General features: G+C 36.3%; 1 protein-coding gene across 3 annotated transcripts in view; it reads right to left on the bottom strand.

Moving 5' to 3' along the window:
* Window positions 1–19,427, bottom strand: part of Rabgap1l (RAB GTPase activating protein 1 like) — a 639,610-nt gene that overhangs the window by 262,017 nt on the left and 358,166 nt on the right. For all 3 annotated transcript variants that reach the window (XM_038349609.1, XM_038349603.1, XM_038349604.1), the window contains one exon: window positions 18,884–18,997. In XM_038349609.1, coding sequence (XP_038205537.1) covers window positions 18,884–18,997 — 114 coding nt within the window. The remainder of the gene's footprint in view (window positions 1–18,883; window positions 18,998–19,427) is intronic.

The raw sequence follows: 19,427 nt of genomic DNA, 5'->3' as shown, positions 1-19,427 counted from the left end.
AGTTGTACTAAATAATTTATATAGTATGTTTGAAACAGTAGGAACAATAGTGAAAAATGAAAGAGAAATGGACTAAAAGGAGTTTTATTTTTTAAACCGTTTTTCTTTTGTTTTAGAGATTATAACTACAACATTTGTTCTTCCTTTTCCTCCTTCAAATCCTCCCACATTTCTCCTTTATCTCTTTAAATAAATGGTCTATTTTCGCTAATTATTGTTACATGAATATATGCATATGTATATACATACATATTCCTCACTATAACCTAATCAGTCTATAGAATACTATTTGTAGCTACATGTTTTCAAGGCTGACCATCTGGTATTAGATAACCAAGTTGTAGGCTATTTCCTGGAATAGTAATTTGTCACTCTCAGCTTCCTTAGTTCTTTGTGTAGGGTTGAGAGCTCATGGTATTTCCCCTGTCCACTCTGGCATGTTTATTGCTATTGTTCTTGCCCAGCTAATGTTTAGGCAGTTGTGTTGATGAGACTTCATGGGTGTAGCTTCTGACATTACTAAGGAGACACACAAGAGACTTAATTTTTAATAGTGGTTAATACAGGCCATACTTCCTAAGGGGGAAAAAAAACCCTTGAAGGGAGGCTGAAAAGTAAGCTGTGTAAATCTGCTGGGGAGATTTCTTGGTAAAAGAAAATTTAGTTTAACACAAGGGTTCTGACTATGAGCTTGTCTGTACATGTGGTCAAGCCAAAATGGTAGAGAGAATATTCAGATAAGCCCTTTACTGGCTGGTAAACCTCTGTAAAGTCTTTTGATTTTATGCTGAATAAAATATAAAGCTACTGCAAGCAGGAAGATCAGGGAATAAATAATGTTAATTTAAACCAGGATAACAACAGTGGAGCTGGTGAGAAATTAGTGGGTAAGAGATTAAGATTTCTAGATGGATTAAAAATGTGCTACTGGGAAAGGTAGTTGTGTGTAGCCTGTTGTGTGGAAAGAAAGAACACTATAATCAAGATTCTGTTCTTGAAGATAGAATCTAAAATACTGTTATAAATCTGTAACTTTGCAGCTCACACAAGTAGATACAGAAAGAAAGAAAGCCATAGAAGTTTCTAAAAAGGCAAAACAAGGAGCTTCAAACATTTGCTCTTCCTAAGCAGGAAAAAATTGTCTAATCATCATTTTCAGAACTCTAAAATGTAAGCAAAGGGAAATATTTATTCCAGCAAAACAATTGGATTTTGAGTTGCCTGGATAGTCTCATCCCTCAGCCCTTCAATAAACCTGAAATCAACAGCCTACATGTGCAGGGACAACTAGCCTGGCTGCAGTCCAGGGGACAAAGTCAGGTTAGAGACTCTGCAGAGCCTCATTAGAGAGAATCAGATTCCTTTGCTGATTCCCAACAACACTCTACCTACAAGGATACCTAGTGTAAAATGTAGAAGCAAAGGCGGGCTGTGTCCTGACACCCGGCTAACTTTGCCCAAAATAATTACATGGAAACTGTATTCATCTAAATACTGCCTGGCCCCTGGCCCGTTATCTGCAGCTTCTTATTGATTGATTCTCATATCTTGCTTTAACCCATATTTAGTAATTTATATAGCACCACGAGGGGTAGCTTACCAGGAGAGATCTTAACCTGTCTCCATCTCGGAGAGGAGAAGCATGGCGACTGCCTATGGTGACTGCCTGACGTGTCTGCCTCACTCTTTCCCAGAATTCTGTTCTGTCTACTCCGCCTACGGCCTTTTCCATTAAGCATTTGTTGAAAACACTTCTAGGCTGTTATTTAGTATTGAGCCTATTGAGGGTAAAGGATAAAACAAGACAGAGTGTATACTAATCCCAAAGCCCTTATTAAAGGGAAGTCTGGGGAATGAGAGATCCACAAAGCCTAGGAAACCTCAGAGCACTAACTCCTTTAGTGCACCACATAGACTGAAGTTTTTCTGCCTGCCCAGGGAAGACCAGAGAAAGCTCCAAAATGCTCGTTTATGGAATATCATGAAGCTCTACATAAACAGGAAATGAGGAATGACAGTGTTCACCACTGGTGAGTCGAGTAAAGGAAAAATAATCTGAAACACACCTGATCTGCCCCTTGGCAAAGAATGGCAGAATTACTAGGTCCAAGAATCGGAGAAACTTTTAATTCAATCATCAATCAAGTACCAAGGAGAGATTTCAGTGACTGACAGGATTATTTCACCAAAGCTACCAAACTATTACAAGCAACAACATGAGGTGCATGAGCAGAGACACAGTATAAAGACTGCCAGAGGCAATGGGAAGTGGTTTCTAATGAGCACAGGCTTTTGTTTTGAACTGATTAAATTGCTCCAAATTGAAGAGTGAAAATAATACTAAAATCCACTGAATTGTAGTGAATTGTATGCTCTATGAGCTTTATCAACAATAAAAATATCTGTGAAAAGGCACGCTTACAAATACACATGTACATAGAAGTGTACATACATATATTCTATCATTTTTTCCAGCAATAACACCCAAAACAGCCATCACTCTTCACATCCAGATTTTGGTTTCTTACCATTTTGAGTAAAATAACAGTCTTCTGTAGAAATGGATAAGCTTAAGCTAAGCAAAGAAATAAGAAATAAGCCTGGGACATATATTTGAGCCAAAACAAAACGCCATGTGCACAAAGTTAGAGAATTTGCCAGAAGGTTATAAAAATCAGTTTGAAGGTATCCCACTGCCAATTTGGGGACAATTTGAGCACAAAATTAGTAACAGTAATAAAAGAAAATAATATATGATAGGAGGAATAAAAGAAGGATCCCAGTAAATTGAACCTAGAGAGTTATTTAAAGGGGGAGTCACAAAGTTACGAAGGGTGGAATTAGAGATGGATCTTAGAAATTAGGAAGAGGAGAAGAGAGTGGATACAGATAAAATACATTGCATGCATGTATGAAATTATCAAATAATTAACAAAAATATTATCTTGAAAGAAGCAATCCTTGAGCAAACATGGATATGACAATGAATAAATGAATAAATATATCAAAATGATTCAAAATGGCAAACTTATTTAGTTACAAAATATCTCCACAAACTATCTACTAGCTATAATGAATTTTGAATTTATACCCTGGCAATGCTGAAGCATGCATGGGCAGCCTCTATATGGTGGTTCTGTTGAACTTGTCCATATTGGGTTTTCATGGTCTAAGTTGATGAGGACGATTGACCAGGTCTCTTCCTCCTACTAGCTATAAGGAATAACTAAAAGGAATATGAATAAATATAATGATATTTCTAGTAGAAAAAAAACTTATATAATCAAAGTGAAGGTAACCAAGAATGAGAAAAGTGAAACTGTATAGGAACTAAGAGGAAGAAATAGGTACAGTCTATCTCTTCTGTATGATTCTTGTAAAAGATGCATAATTCAAATCTAACCATGAGAGTACATTAGATAAGACTGAACTCAGAAATCTAAAAAAAAATGGCTGGCCAATAATCCTTAAAAACTTTAAGACCAAGAAAATGAAGGAAACAGTAAGAAAATATTCCAGAACTGATGAAATCCAGAAGTCAGTGATAATTAAATAAAACAGGATTTGAAGCTGACCCCTTTTTTAAACAGGACATCCACTAACCTGACCATCAGTGAAACATGGGTGATGTCTACTGCTCTGTAGCTTCAGTGCCTCAGTGCTGTATGACTGATTCGGAGCTGAGTTATGATCACGTGGGACAATGTCCATGCTTGTAAGAAAAGCATCTTACAATGAGGTATCGTGCCAGCAAATTACAGTAAAAATACTTCAGTTAAAAAATTCTAACCATGCAACTGTCCTGTAAGTTTGAGACTATGTAATATATGTACATGTATAAATAACTATATGTACATGTATACACAAATCCCACAGTATTTTATTTACCAAATGTCATTTGTTCTATATGCTGGTAACAAGAAGAGTATGAACATGAACTCTAAAAATAGACTCACTGACATGAAATACTCTGAACAAGGCTAGATGTACTCACAGATGTTCACTCACAAAGCCACTTTCTTATCTAACATAGTTGGCATAATTTCTAGATGGAGACTTCTTTTTATATAGATTTCATAGGAAACCCTTGGCAATAATTTAGAACTATGCTGATTCCTTTATAAACAGTAAATATAAAAACAAACAAACAAAAAGCTTGGTTATCACATCCTTTTAAATGTCCCCACAAGAGTAAACTGTTACACGATTATGTGAAATCATTCACTGCATTCAGTTTCTGTTCTCAAACTCGAGACTTTGTAAAGTATATACTGCAGGAGAATACCATTCAGGAGCTCTATAAATGTAGGAAAGCTATAGCCTACAAGACTTTGGGAATATGAAGTACTTTGCAGAGGAATGAATTGGTAGAAACAAGGACCCCTTTTAGGAGTTTGTGTTCATTGCAAGGTCACATGCTAGAAAGTTGCTGGAGGAAATATAATGGAGGTTAACTTCAGCCAAGGTCTCTGTTTGATCGTCTCTTCTTTAAGTATACATAAACAGAGATTTCATCTAACCTCTCTTCTATACCGTAGTATTACATTGTCTCTTGTTTGCCTAATGTCTCTTCTAGTATGCCTCACCCCATTCCCTAATATATTTCTTAAACACTGAATCCTGTCTTACTTGACAGGTTTCTCACAGGATATGAAATGTACAATATGTTTTATAACCTCAAATATGTAAAGTTAACTTTATTGATAGAGGTGATTTTTACTCAGTGACTAAACACAAAATAGAACATCGTAGATAACATTTTGGTGCAAAAATAGGCAACAATGGAGAAAGACTATTCAAATTATCATCTACAATAAATCCAAAGAGTAATGCTTTGCTTTGTTTTACTTTTTGTATTTTGAGAGAGTGCCATGGCATTTAACAAGCCTAAAGTAGAATTTATTATGTAGAACAGACTGTGATTTAACTCAATCTTCCTACCTCAGCCTTCCAAAGGAAAGGATTACAGGCATATACTACTATACCTGGCTTCACTGAAAATATTTAAATTAACTTTATTTTGGACCTGAGAGGATGGCTCAGTTATTAAAGTACTTGCCTTTGTAACACAAGAACTTGAATTGAGCTCCCTAGAGTCCATTCAAAAATCTCAGGCATGGTAGTGCTTGCTTGTAATCCTAGGAGAGGCAGACACAGGAATCCCTGGGGTCTGCTGGCAACCAATCTAGCTTAACAGATGATCTCCAATGAGAGACTCTGTCTTGAAGAAGGAGGATAGCATTCCTGAGGATGACACCAGAAGTCCATGTGCACAATGTGTACACACAACTACACACACAAATATTAACATAAAATAGTAAGGTGATGGTACAACAGGCTATTCGGATAAAAGAGTTTGGGCGCACAGAAATGACAACGCTATCTCAAGGAAAGCTGTTCTGATACCAAGCACATGAAAAAAAACATCTCAAATGTCTTCAGGCACTCTCAAGAGCATTACAAATCACTCATTTTCTTTCTAGGACTCCAGCTTCACTAAGCTGACCTTTTCCTTGTTAGATCTCAAAACAAAATTTGTATTTAAAGTAAAATCACATCTTCTAAGTTGAATTTCTACTCACAGTAAGTGTACAGTGCTATTAACAGTGTAGTAGCTCTACAGTGATAATAATAGATACAACAAATAGTTTTTGTCTAAGAAGTTAACCCTCAAAATCACACATATATATAAAAATACATTCTCTCTCTCTCTCTTTCATGCATAAGTGAACACACACAGAGATATTCCCAATTTATGGTTCTTATATTATTTATATGCTGTCCTAGTTTGGCTTCTATAGCTTTGATAAACACCATGACCAGAAGCAACTTGGAGAGAAAAGGGTTTAGATCACCTTACAGCTTACAGTCCTTCATCAGGGGAAGTCAGAACAGGAACCTCAAGGCAGGATCCAAAGCAGAGGCCACTAAGGAAAGCTTCTTATAGACTGGCTTCTCATGGCTTGCTTGGCTTGTTTCCTTACACCATATAAGACCAACATTCCAGGGACAGCATTGCCCTTGCAAGACTTGGCCCTTCTCTATCAATTAGCAATCAAGAAAATGACCCCAAAGATTTGTCAGCAGGATGCTGATGGAGACATTTTCTTATTTGAGGTTCCTCTTTCCATTTGCTTCTACCTTGTATTGACAAAAAACTAACAAGGACATATCAAAAAGTGGGGACAGGGGTAGGGGAGAGAAAGACAGAGACTGTAAGTAACGACAGTTATTTAAAATTGTTGCTAAAGAGATATCTCAATGGTTATTATTGCTTGCTACTTTTCTAGAAGACCCAAGTCATTTTTTAATATTTATTTTGTGAGTCAGGAAACTCACAAATGCCTATAACTCCAGCTCCAAGAAGATCCAATGCCCTCATCTGGCCTCTAAGCATATCCACTCATATTTGTGCATATATAACAGATATATAAAATAAATAAAAACAAAATAAACAGATCCCCTTGTCTGTGGTAGAATAGAGGAGGTACCAGGGCTTATTTTATTTCTTTGAAATCATTCATACGGACGGGTTCCCATGTATATTCCTTGATGACCCTAGGGTTTTTGGAACCAGTCACCTTTTCTGATGTTATTATTGGAAAGGCAGGTGGAACTTTATGGAAATTATCCCAGAGAGTTTTACTCATTGACAGAGTTAAATTTCACCTTTCTACCATTTGCTCCTGTTCATCACAGTCTATAATTTCCTCAATCTTTTCTAATCTGCTTAACATTGCCTTCTGTAAGGCCTGGATCTCCTGTCCAGAATTATGCTCCAAGGCCTTCATGGAGGATTCCAAAATATGAAGTTTGTCCAGTAGAGTTAATATCTCATCCTTGGATAGAATTTTCATGGCATGAACTGTGCCTTCTTGTATTGACAATCTGTCAGTCAATCTGTCATATCCTTTAGACAAAGTCCGATTGTCACATTCAGCAGTTTTAATTCTCTCTGATAATGTTTCAGTTCCTACAGACAAGGACTGAAGTTTACAATCCAAATCAGCTGTTCTAAAGCCTGCAACTTTTCCTCAGCTAAAGGCCATTGTTCTTTGGTATGACATGAACGCTTGGTATGTGGACATGGTAGTATATTGTGATTGTGTAGATGTAGATATTTGTCAACAAATTATATACTTAAAATGAACAGAGATGGCTTTAAAAAATTACAGATTTACTCAGGAAAATAGAATATGCTTTGTAAAGATGCATTTAACAAGTGTGCTAGCTAGCTTTATGTCAACTTGACACAGCTAAAAATCAACGAAAGGAGGAAGCCTCAATTGGGAAAATGACTCCATAAGATCTGGCTGTAAGACATTTTCTTATGAAAAGGGAGGGCTCAGTCCATTGTGGGTGGGGACGACCCCTGAGCTGGCAGTCCTGGTATCCAAAAGAAAGCAATCTGAAGAGGGCAGCCTGAAAAGGCAATGATGAGCATGCCAGGAAGCAGCACTTCCCTGTGGCCTCTACATCAGCTCCTGCCTCCAGATTCCTGCCCTGCTTGAGTTCCTTTGACGGTGAACTGTGGAAGCATAAGGCAACTCAACCATTTCCTCCTCAAATTGCTTTGGTCATGGTATTTCATTGCAGCAATAAAAACCCTAATTAAACCAAAGTATTTAGGAATAATCTGTAGGCTTTGAGATTTTTAACAAGATGTAAAAAATGCACAAATATTATTGGTATAAATATCATTCTGAAAAATGTTTTTAATAATACAAATTGGACTTAAAAAATAAATAAAAAATAGTGTTCATATATTGATAAAGTTAAAAACAAGTAACATACATAATGTGTAGAACCTACCAAGTCATGGTTGGTTCTTTGTAAAGCATACACATATTTAAAAGATATATTATTGAATCAACATGGTCCCAAGAACCCAGTTAAAATCTTGGATGATTTTTTTTGTTTTCAAAACTGATAAATTGATTATAATACATGGAACTACAAAGGGGCAAGGTAGCAGAAACAACTGTGAATCAGAGTAAAATGGGAGATTTAATACGATCAGGTAGAGTAACTAAAACCACAGTAATTATGAAGCACTGGTTACAAAGACATATTCAGAGATCAATGGCCCACATGATCCAGAGGCATGTACACATACACAGAACCCAAACTTGATGCAGTAGGTCAGTCAGGAAAATATGGCTCCTTAATGAGAATGCTGCATCCCCTAGAAATATGAATGGAGAGTAATTAACCTGCACCTACTTTACAAATAAACTGTAGGTGATCACACTCTTTAATGTAAGAAGCAAATGCATAAGATTTCTACAGTATCTTTTCAGACTCTAAGTCAATTTTTTTTGTTTTTACATATTGTTTATACATTATGTATTTTACAGCCAGGTGTATTGACTTACACCTTTCATTCCAAAACTTAGGAGGCAGAGACAAGCCTGTGAGTTTGAAAGCAGCCTGATCTATAAAATGAGTTCCAGGGCAATCAGGGTTTCATAGTGACAGCCTGCCTTGAAAACAACAAGAGGGTTCATGAGCAGTATAAGATGAAAACTCTAGCTGAGAGAAGGGAATCAAGTAAGTAGGCCTGTATGCATGTATTGCCCTCTGCTTTTGATTATGGTTGTGCTATCACTAGCTGCTTGAATTCCTGGCTTGATTTCTCTTTATTGAGAGTCTATAACCTGGGATTTCAAATCGTTATATTATATAATGTGTGTAATATACACACATATATCTATAATTTCTTAAAAACGAAAGACAAAATTACTAAACATAAAAGATAATAAATTAGACCACCTTAAATATGATATCTGATAACAAAAAATTCCATTAAAATAGCAAGACAATAAGTTATACAAAAAACTTAATAACATACATATTATAAAAAAATCCAAAACCAGAGCATATGAAACACAAAATTATAAAAGAAAACTCAACTGTTGAACAAATAAAAGACAGAATGTTTTTTGTTGTGATAAAAGATATCCTACTGGACAGCAGCATGTGTAAAGATTCTTATCTTCAGTTAGTTATAGAAACCAAATGAGATACTACAACACTACCCACAAAAATGCTTTAAGTTTGGAAATTTGTCAACTGTTGTTAAAACTATACAGTGATTAGAAAGTATAGATAGATAGGTGCTAGATATAGATATAGTAGAGATAGATGCTAGGCATAAATATAGCTCCAATTTGAAGTTAAATAGAAATCCTTTGAAAATATGTTCAGGAGTATGAAGCTAACTTAAAAAGATGAAAACTCTTTGACTCAGACATTTCCTCCCTGATATATAGTTAACAAAAATGTGTGCATGTGTGCACATCAAAGCATCTGTGATACACGTGTATTCAGTAACATTATTAATAATATCTAGAAACTAAAAGCAACTCAAATGTCTACCAATAATAAAATAAATAATATAGTATGGTACATTCATACAGTTATGCAGTAACATTATTAATAATATCTAGAAACTGAAAGCAACTCAAATGTCTACCAATATTAAAATAGATAATATAGTATGGTACAGTCATACAATTAACACATTAAACAATGATGAGCATAACAAATACTACTATCTAAGTTCATGTTGTTTGAGAAATTCTTTAAAGTCCAGAATATTGGTTACCTTTCAGGGAGACATTGATCAAAGGAGTTAGACAGGAGGTTTCTGGGGTGCCGGCTGGTGAAGTTCCCTATCTTTATCTCAAGGTGTTCAGACTTAATAAACGTTTGCTGAGTTATGTAACCTAAATATTTGTGCATTTTATTATATATGCATTTTATAATATAATTTTATTATGTTATACATCTTATTATAGTTTAATAAATGTTTCTCTAATGTTGATGGTTAAACATAGAATAATCACAGAGAAATTATGATTTATAAACCTGAAAGTTTCACTTAAAAATAAAGGTTCCACATTCTTAAAATTGGCTATAATATAGAACAAAGAGTGTGAGCACTACATATTTCATTTTATCATAATTAGATATCACTGGTCTTCCTAAAACCTTTAAAGGCTCTAAGCACCAAAGATGATATGGTGCCAATCCCCCATGAGTACTTCCAATGATCATTTGTAAAAGGGGTGAAACTTGTACGCAATACTAAAGTATTTTTTATACAAGTTTGGATTATAAAATTCTGCTTGAAATCATTGAAGGTAAACACACTCTTCTGTGTGATGTTTCTACACAAGTCCTGGGTGTAATGATGTTTTGGCTGTCATACAACAACAAAAAATAACTAAAACATTATCTTGTGTAGAAGACAGAGTAACTTCAAGTACAGTGGTGAACACAATATGCAAAAATCTTGTCTGTACTGTCTTCCAGTAACACATCTGCATGTACAGAGACAACTAGGTTACTTTTTCTTTGTTCTTTAGTATTATTTTACAGTCTTCCAACTTTTATTTATGATGATGATGATGCTAAGATTCACTTGTTTAAAAGTTTCTTACAAAACTAAGAAAACACTCAGGATTATAAACAACATGGGTTCTAGAGTCAGCTAGAACAGACTAGATATGTCCTGTCTGGGTGACAAGAGCCAAGACACAGACTTCCTGAGGATTAGTTAACCTAATATCAGGATGACAGGCATAACATGGTGCTTATAAATGTGCCTGGCATAATCCCTAATATGTGGGAGTTATTTCATAAGTATTTTTCATAAAGCATATATAATCAAAATAATACTACAGAATTTTAAACTTAGTAAACTGTTGGGAGCAGTGAGACCCCCAGATCCTGAATTTCTTGTTATCTCCTTATCTGAGTGCCTACAGCTGCTCTGAGCACAAGACCTTCAGGAGTTCCTGATGACAGGAGAGTGGTTTCTGGTGGGTTTGGCTGGGGCATGACTATCTCTATATAATCTGCCCCTGAACACAATAAAGGGGGCATTCTTGGGAATTCAAGGATGACCCGTGTCACTGTCTCTCTGTCTGTGTGTGTCTGTGTATTTTAACCTCCAGCCCCTTGCCCAAAGCTCGGTAACTAGGTTCAAGCGTGCAGAACGCAGACACGGGGGCGCGGTATGCGGCAGTTAACGTCACTCTTGGCCATGTAGTGACTATATAATTTTTGGACTCATTTAACTTCTCTGAATATCATTTGTGAAATGTAGGAAATTCTGTTTTCCCTATAATAACAACAGATGTCAAATAAGAAGAGTTCAGAAGTGCTTTCTAAACCACAAGGTTTCACGAATTTCTAGTGTGTTTGTGTTGCTCAACATTAGAGATGTGAAATAATTCATTTTCAAATTAATTTTATTTGAGAATTTAGTATCTTCCTTAAGGTTTACTGAAAACACGTAATAAAGTGCTTTAAAGATGTGCCAACAAAGCAAGCAGACCCAGGGATTCAAAGGACTCCTCAGCAGCCAATATTTAGATCTATCTTAGAAATTAGGTCCTAGTACAATAGGGCATCTCTTGGGTATATTTCCAAGAGTGGTATTGCTGGATCCTAGGGTAGGTTGATCCCGAATTTCCTGAGAAACCTCCACACTGATTTCCAAAGAGGTTGTATAAGTTTGCATTCCCAGCAGCAATGGATGAGTGTACCCCTTACTCCACATCCTCTTCAGCAAAGGCTATCATTGTTGTTTTGATTTTAGCCATTCTGACAGGTGTAAGATGGTATCTCAAAGTTGTTTTGATTTGCATTTTCCTGATCACTAAGGAGGTTGAGCATGACCTTAAGTGTCTTTTGGCCATTTGAACTTCTGTTGAGAATTCTCTGTTCAGTTCAGTGCCCCATTTTCTAATTGGGTTAATTAGTATTTTAAAGTCTAGTTTCTTGAGTTCTTTATATATTTTGGAGATCAGACCTTTGTCTGTTGCAGGGTTGGTGAAGATCTTCTCCCAGTCAGTAGGTAGCCTTTTTGTCTTAATGACAGTGTCCTTTGCTTTACAGAAGCTTCTCAGTTTCAGGAGGTTCCATTTATTCAATGTTGCCCTTATCATACTACAAAAGCATTTGTTCAACTATGTTCATAGCAGCATTATTTGTAATAGCCAGAACCTGGAAACAACCTAGATGCCCTTCAATGGAAGAATGGATAAAGAAAGTGTAGAAGATATACACATTAGAGTACTACTCAGTGGTTAAAAACAATGACATCTTGAACTTTGCATGCAATTGGTTGGAAATAGAAAACACTTTTCTGAGCGAGGTAACTCAGACCCAAAAAGATGAATTTGGTATGTACTCACTCATAAGTGGATCCTAGACATAAATAAAGGTCAGTGAGCCTATAATTCGTGATCCTAGAGAAGCTAAATAAGGTGAACCCAAAGAAACACATAAAGTTATCCTCCTGGATATTGGAAGTAGACTAGATTGCCAGGCAAAAATTGGGATATTGGGGGTGGTGGTGACGTGGCGGTAAGGGGTGATGGGGAGATGTGGAAAGAAAAATGAAGAGGGGAGGATGGGGAGACACTGGGGGAATGGGATGGTTGGGAGGGAGGACGGGTGGATAGGGGAGCAGGGAAGAAGATATCTTAATTAAGGGAGCCATTTTAGGGTTAGCAAGAGACTTCATTCTAGAGGGGTTCCCAGGTATCCATGGAGATGTCCCCAGCTAGTTCCTTGGGCAGCTGAGGAGAGGGAGCCGGAAATGGCGCTTTCTTATAGCCATACTGATGAATATCTTGTATATCACCATAGAACCTTCATCTAGCAATGGATGGAGATAGAGACAGAGACTTACATTGGAGCACAGGACTGAGCTCCCAAGGCCAAAATGAGGAGCTGAAGGAGGGAGAACATGAGCAAGGAAGTCAGGACCTGGAGGAGTGCGCCCACCCACTGAGATGGTGGGGCTGGTCTAATGGGAGCTCACCAAGGCCAGCTTGACTGGGACTGAAAAAACATGGGATCAAACTGGACTCTCTGAACGTGGCGGACAATGAGGGCTGACTGAGAAGCCAAGGACAATGGCACTGGGTTTTGATCCTACCGCATGTAGTGGCTTTGGGGGAGCCTAGTCTGTTTAGATGCACACCTTCCTGGACCTGGATGGAGGGGGGAGGACCTAGGACTTCCCGCAGGGCAGGGAACCCTAACTGCTCCTTGGACTTGGGGGAGGGCAGATGAGGGAGAGGGAGGGAAATGGGAGGAGGCAGAAATTTTTAATAATAATAATAATAATGTCCTAACTCAAAGATATTCACCAGGACTCAAGAGGAAGAGAGGTGATCTGCACAGAATTTAAACATCTGCTTAATTCTTCAAGGGGTTCGTGAATCCTCCAAAGTCCTACTTATAACCCACCTGGCAGAAACACAGATATTCTAAGGAGACATGTTTCTCAATCAGACTACAGAAACAATGCCTTCCACCCCCCACACAGAAATTTCCTCAAGCATTTCATATTAGGAGAAGGAAAAGGTTTCAGTCTTTTGGAAGAGGAACTAGTGTCCTGGAAAGAGACTTCACATAGTCCTAACTACTCGTCAGATATATGTATATGATGAAACTAAAGACTAAACAAGGATATTTTGGTCAGTGGTTAGACAACACCTCAGCCAGAACTAATTAGATGTCCATACCCTTCACATCCTTGATCCTCTATTTAAATTTCACTGGAGTTTCACATCAAGACAGACTTGGGAGGGTCACTGGATCTCTTTGTACTTCTTTCCAACATAGCCACATTTAATAAATTTTGTTCTGACCACTTGCTACCTGTCTTCTTGCCATCCAATCTGCAACAAAGCAAGCTGTTGTGCTCTACCAGCATGTTTGGCCATGATGTGCTGCCTCACCTCAGGCCCATAGAAATAGATTCAGGATTGAAACCTCTGATCCAAAATGAATCTTCTCTCCCTTGTAGTGGCATTTCCATTGTATTTTGATAAATAAAGCTTTCCTGAAGATTATAGAGTAAAACAGCCCCACTGGTTAGCCTTACAGACCAGGTAACGGTAACATACACCTTTAATCCCAGTAACCATACTAGTTGCCATAGAAATGGAATGGTGCATGTCTTTAATCATGGCGCTGCACGCCTTTAATCTCAGTCCTAGAAAGGATTATAAAATGGGAGGAGGCAGCTCTAACTCTCACACAGTCTCATTCTGAGATTCCTGGAGACAGGATCGCCATTTTGGACTGAGGTCGAGGTAAGAACCAGTGGCTGTTTTGCTTTTTGAATCTTAATGTTGAACCCCAATTTCTCTCTCTGAGTTTTTATTAATCATGCTTCACTCCCTTTGCTTCTGTTAGGAAGTCTGTCACAAAATGAAAACTTTAAGTCATGAAGCTACAACAAGTAGACTATCATCTGTTTGATAAATCCTTTCATTTGAATTAAAGTTTATTCCGGCACTGAAAAGAAGAGAATTTAATTAAAAGAAATAAGGTAGCCAAAAATTCTATTAAAAATATCATTAACTCAATGAAAAGTAATGAATTCTTAACCATAAATATATTCTCTAAGTCTAGAAGACAATGCTAATAGTATTATTATTCATTCATAAATGGGTATTGTTTGTCTTCTCAAATCTGCATGTTTCATTACTAATATAAAAAAATAAAACTTTAAGTACTCTAGCTTTTAAAATAAATCCAATAGTGTTCTGATATCTAAAGTAGTTAACATAATAAAAGTTGTATTTATTTGTTTTTCTGCAAAACATTTTATTACCAAATTATAACCCACATGAGCAAGAGTATTGACCCTTTGTAATACATCAAATTTTCTCATTAAATTCACAGCAGTAGTCTCTTTTTCAGAAAACACTAGCGTTCATCAAAACATTAGAAAAAGCAGTATACACAAATTAAAGTCATTTCAATATATACTGTTGTGAATACGTAATATTTTAACTAATTATTATGACTGACTGATCTTAGGTCTTACAAAGAGATGTATGTCTAAAAGTCAATCTTTACAAATTCCATGTAGTGGTACAAACACAAACACCACATAGAAAGCAAGGCAAATTCCTGACACTAAGCTTAATAGCATTCATACTGAGAGATGACTGACACAGGACTTAATTGTTAAGTTCTGTATTTATCAGTCATATTTGAAAAGAGTAAAATATAAACAGCATTTAGAATCACAGAAGTAGAAGAGTCTCTACTGAGGAAAAACCTCAGAGTTTTTTTCTGAAAATTTTAACCTGTTCTTTTCCAGTCTGAGACCTGTCATTGCTTTATGGGAGGCTCAAAACCAGACGCAGGATTCTTAAAGCCTGGTGCTTAAATGATACCAAGTGTGTCACAGTTTAAAGCACATGTACATCATATATAATTGGAAAATAGCTACTGGACCAACAGCACAGTCAGTATACCTTCAAGGATATTCTGGAAATATGATACTGAATGGAAAAGAAAGTTGGCAGTGGAGGGGCATTTTCATTTTCAGAAATCTCTGAGTTTGAATAAACTCTCATCAAACTCTCTCCAAGCAAATTTATGACAACAGATGAAGCTTTGAACCATTTCAGTTTCTTCCTACTCTGAAAAAAGATTTAAGAGTTAAAACTGGAATTGACAAATTCATTAAAACCGACAACAAGTTTTCAGTAGTGTCCTTCAATCTGAAAGATCAGACCAGTTCTTGGTTCATTAGGCCACAGAACTTCTCAACTACAAAGTCAGACTATGACGTTCTTGAACTTGGAGTTGGTTCCTAAGTTTATAAAAACTAAAAGTAATGTCTGCTCAATTTTAAGGCCAAGCATATTACACATGAGGAAAATATCCACTGAAAAGAAATTATCACAAAGAAATGAGGTAACATGTGGGCAAACACCATGCAAATGTGAAAGTACTATCATGTAACTATATAGGGAACACTGCTGTTTTGTAAAAGGCCTATAACTCTGATTCTTGTATGTAAAATCATTCTTTCTTTTAAAGTCAGAAACAATACAAGGATTTGAACCATGGCTATTTAATTTTTCACTAAACTAGAGGTGGTGAAAAGTTGAATAAGACAAGAAAAAGAAGGACTTACAAAGATGTAGTGGAATTACTCTATTTTAGATTAGTAAAAAAGTAACTTATTAAGAACAAAGAATCATTAATGTTTACTCAGTTCTAAGAAAGATATGCACAAAGAAGACTCAAAGGCATATTGCTGAATATTATCCTAGGAAAAAAAAAAGGAGAAAAATTTCACCCAGTAGCCTTTAGTTTACACAAATGGCTTATACAGATAAGAATGAGAGTTACAAAATGAAAGGAGTGTAACTTCCATTGGATTCAATATGCAAATCAAGGCGAGCAAGCAGGTTTGGCAGGTAAGTGTACCAAGCAGCCTGACATCCTATCTTTGATCCCTGGGACTCACATGGTAGAAAAAGAGATTTGAGTCCTGTGAGTAATCCCCTGAACTTCACATGTACACACATACCCTCCAGCATATCCACACACACAGAGTAAATAAATGACTTTTTAACAAGCAAGAAAAATGGAGAAAGAAGCTTAAAATAATTATTTAGTTCAACACCAGTTAAGCAAATACTATATTTATGATTATGCAAAACTATTTTACACTATACTACCAACTAAGGCTTTCTGATAAGCCCAGACTACTAAACAACAGCAAATCAAAGTAAACACAGGGTAGTCACAAGTTAAGTGGTTCATCCAGTAGAACTCTAAGAAGGTTTAGATTCTACAATATTTTCTCATAGATGTACCTCTGTCAACCTATACCAAAAACATACTGAAAAATTAATTTATGTATATAATAAGATTAAATTCATGAATTACTTTTTTGATCCCTTGAATTTTATCTTCCAAATATCAAAAATTTAATATAGCTTATGCTACTCCTCAGTAAGTATCTTAGATTCACATTTTGTAACATTTTTCATTCATAAGAGCTTTACCATTTTAGATTTATGTGGCAAAATACACGGAGAGCCTAAGATGACCAGGTAATGTGTATGTAAATGCACTTACAACTATTCTACAGAGGATCAGGAGTATTTGTCATAACAACACAGCAAAGGATATCAAGAAATTACAAGTGCTCATCAGTGAACCTATGTATTTGTGTTCAGATATTTTTCAGAAATTTCTCTTTTAAATATTATATAATGAAGAAAATACTATTTTTACTACAATGGATCCAAATAGTATGATAGAACTGAAAGAATATAGATCCATATGTTTTATTCAAATGAAAAAAGTAACATAAGCAGAGAAAAAGTAAGGGAAAAGCCAATGACTGGCTGAAAATATACTAAGTGCGAGTGGGAAATGCCACTCCATATGCCACAAGCTAGATTCTTCTAAATCAGCTTAAAAACTTTATATAATTTCCTACACTTTTTATATGAACCAGAAGCTAATTTGCTTACAGAATTTTCAAGCGTAAAGAAAAACTGTCATAATTACTTTTACTTTTTTATTAGTATAGAATGAATATATCACATTTTGATGATTATTAAACTAGATGATTTTTAAATTTTAAAATTTTGACTTTTAAACTAGATTTTGCAGAGCTTAGTTTACACAAAAATTGAATTATTTACATAGTTCTGGTTCAAAAAGACTTATGTAAAAATAAATTAATTTATTTACTTAATTTTATCATTTTAATTTGGTGCTCGAGGTCAATGCCAGAGCCCTGTTTGCGCTAGACAGGCACTCTACTACTGAAGCATATCCACAGCCCTCTTTCTGATCTGTATATACTATTCTAAAATAGCTAGACCAGGAGAGGTAGAGAGCTAGAGAAGAGAGAATGGAATGGAGAAGAGGAGAAAAATGGGAAAGAGAAGTCAAGGAGGGAGGGAGGGAACAAGGGAAGGAAAGGATAAGGGATAAAAGGAAGGAAAGAGGGAAGAGAAAGAAGTAGGAATAGGAGGAGGAGGAAGAGAGAAGGAAGGAAAGAAAAGAATATGAAAAAAGGAAAGCATCACATGCAAGAAGCATTTTGTTGAGAGATACTTTATTGCTACTTCAATATCCAAACTTTAACAACTATGCTTGGTTAGCAATGCAGGCAGACATTTCTGTGAGTGCTAACAAAAAACAACAGCAACTACCAAATGAAATGGATTTGTAAATACTTCAGAGTAGCTACTGGCTCTTTGCTACCCTTTAGAAAGACTAAACTGGTCATCAAACTTGGTATTTTTTTCTCTGCATCATCAGATGCGTGTGTGTCTCTCACTGTTCATTGACAGTCTCTATGGGAACGGCAAGTAAAAACAGAACTTAGGCCTACCATGCTTCACTCTGTATTTCTGATTTAACCTACAAAATCAGTAAGTTATTGGATCTTCTCCTCTGACAAAATCTTCAACTACAGCCGGGCGGTGGTGGCGCACGCCTTTAATCCCAGCACTCGGGAGGCAGAGGCAGATGGATCTCTGTGAGTTCGAGGCCAGCCTGGTCTACAAGAGCTAGTTCCAGGACAGGCTCCAAAGCCACAGAGAAACCCTGTCTCGAAAAACCAAAAAAAAAAAAAAAAAAATCTTCAACTACAAACAATGAAGCAGCTTTTTTCTAGATCTACTAATGACAAGGAAGATGAAAGATTTCAAAATGAAATGTAAAAAACACACAAAAGATTTTGGAACTTGCCAGTACTCAACAAGCGGCCCACACCATTTCTCTTGCTTGTCTATCATCAAAAAGTGGAGACAATTCTCACATTATCTCATCTGAAAGAACTTTCTGTTCTTTTCCTGCTAGTGGGTGAGCCAAACTAGGATTGTGCTGTGCCTCTTTCAGAACAGAAAGCAAGAAGGTCACCTTCCGGGCTCAATATAAAGGATGTGGTGGTATATGGGTAAGAAGAGAACCCAGTGCAAAGAAAGCACCAGGAGAGTTACAAAATCTAACTGTCTCTATGAGTGGTCCCTTTAAAAAAAAAGCCCTGAACAACAAATAAGAAAACATGAGTGCAGAGCCCTACCTTGCAGATCTTATAGAGAGATTCCTGTCCGTCTCCTCCAGTGTCTTTGAAGTAATCATGAGCAGGAAATGTACGATGGATATCTCGAGTAATTACACTCTCCTGTGCAGAGTCCTAAACAGAAAAACAAAAACCAGAGTTAACTATTCATGTAAAAATTTCTTTTCAATTATGTAAAATAACATATACATAAAAATTTAAAGTATATAAAAAGCATACCTAAAAAACTAGTTTTTCAAAAGAACAAAAAACTAAAATAAAAAAGTCATCAGGAAGAGACAGGAAGTAAAGGCTATTGTCCAAATCTGATGACCTGAACTTGGTCTCCAGGACCTATATGGTGGTAGGAGGGAATTAAACTCTAAACTCTACACACATGCCATGGCATGCAATACCCACACACGTGTACATACATATGTGTCCACATAAAATAAAATGAAAACAAAACAGAACAAAACCCTCTTTTCTTCTAACACAGTTTCATTCCTTTACTTGAGAGTAAGTGGCACACCAGTTTTGTACTTTCACATGTATGTTTATAGAG

This window comes from Arvicola amphibius, chromosome 12, assembly GCF_903992535.2.
Source record: "Arvicola amphibius chromosome 12, mArvAmp1.2, whole genome shotgun sequence".
In the NCBI taxonomy this organism is placed as follows: domain Eukaryota; kingdom Metazoa; phylum Chordata; class Mammalia; order Rodentia; family Cricetidae; genus Arvicola; species Arvicola amphibius.
The sequence above is the reverse complement of the archived record's forward strand: the minus strand, read 5'-3'. Positions and strand labels throughout refer to the sequence as shown.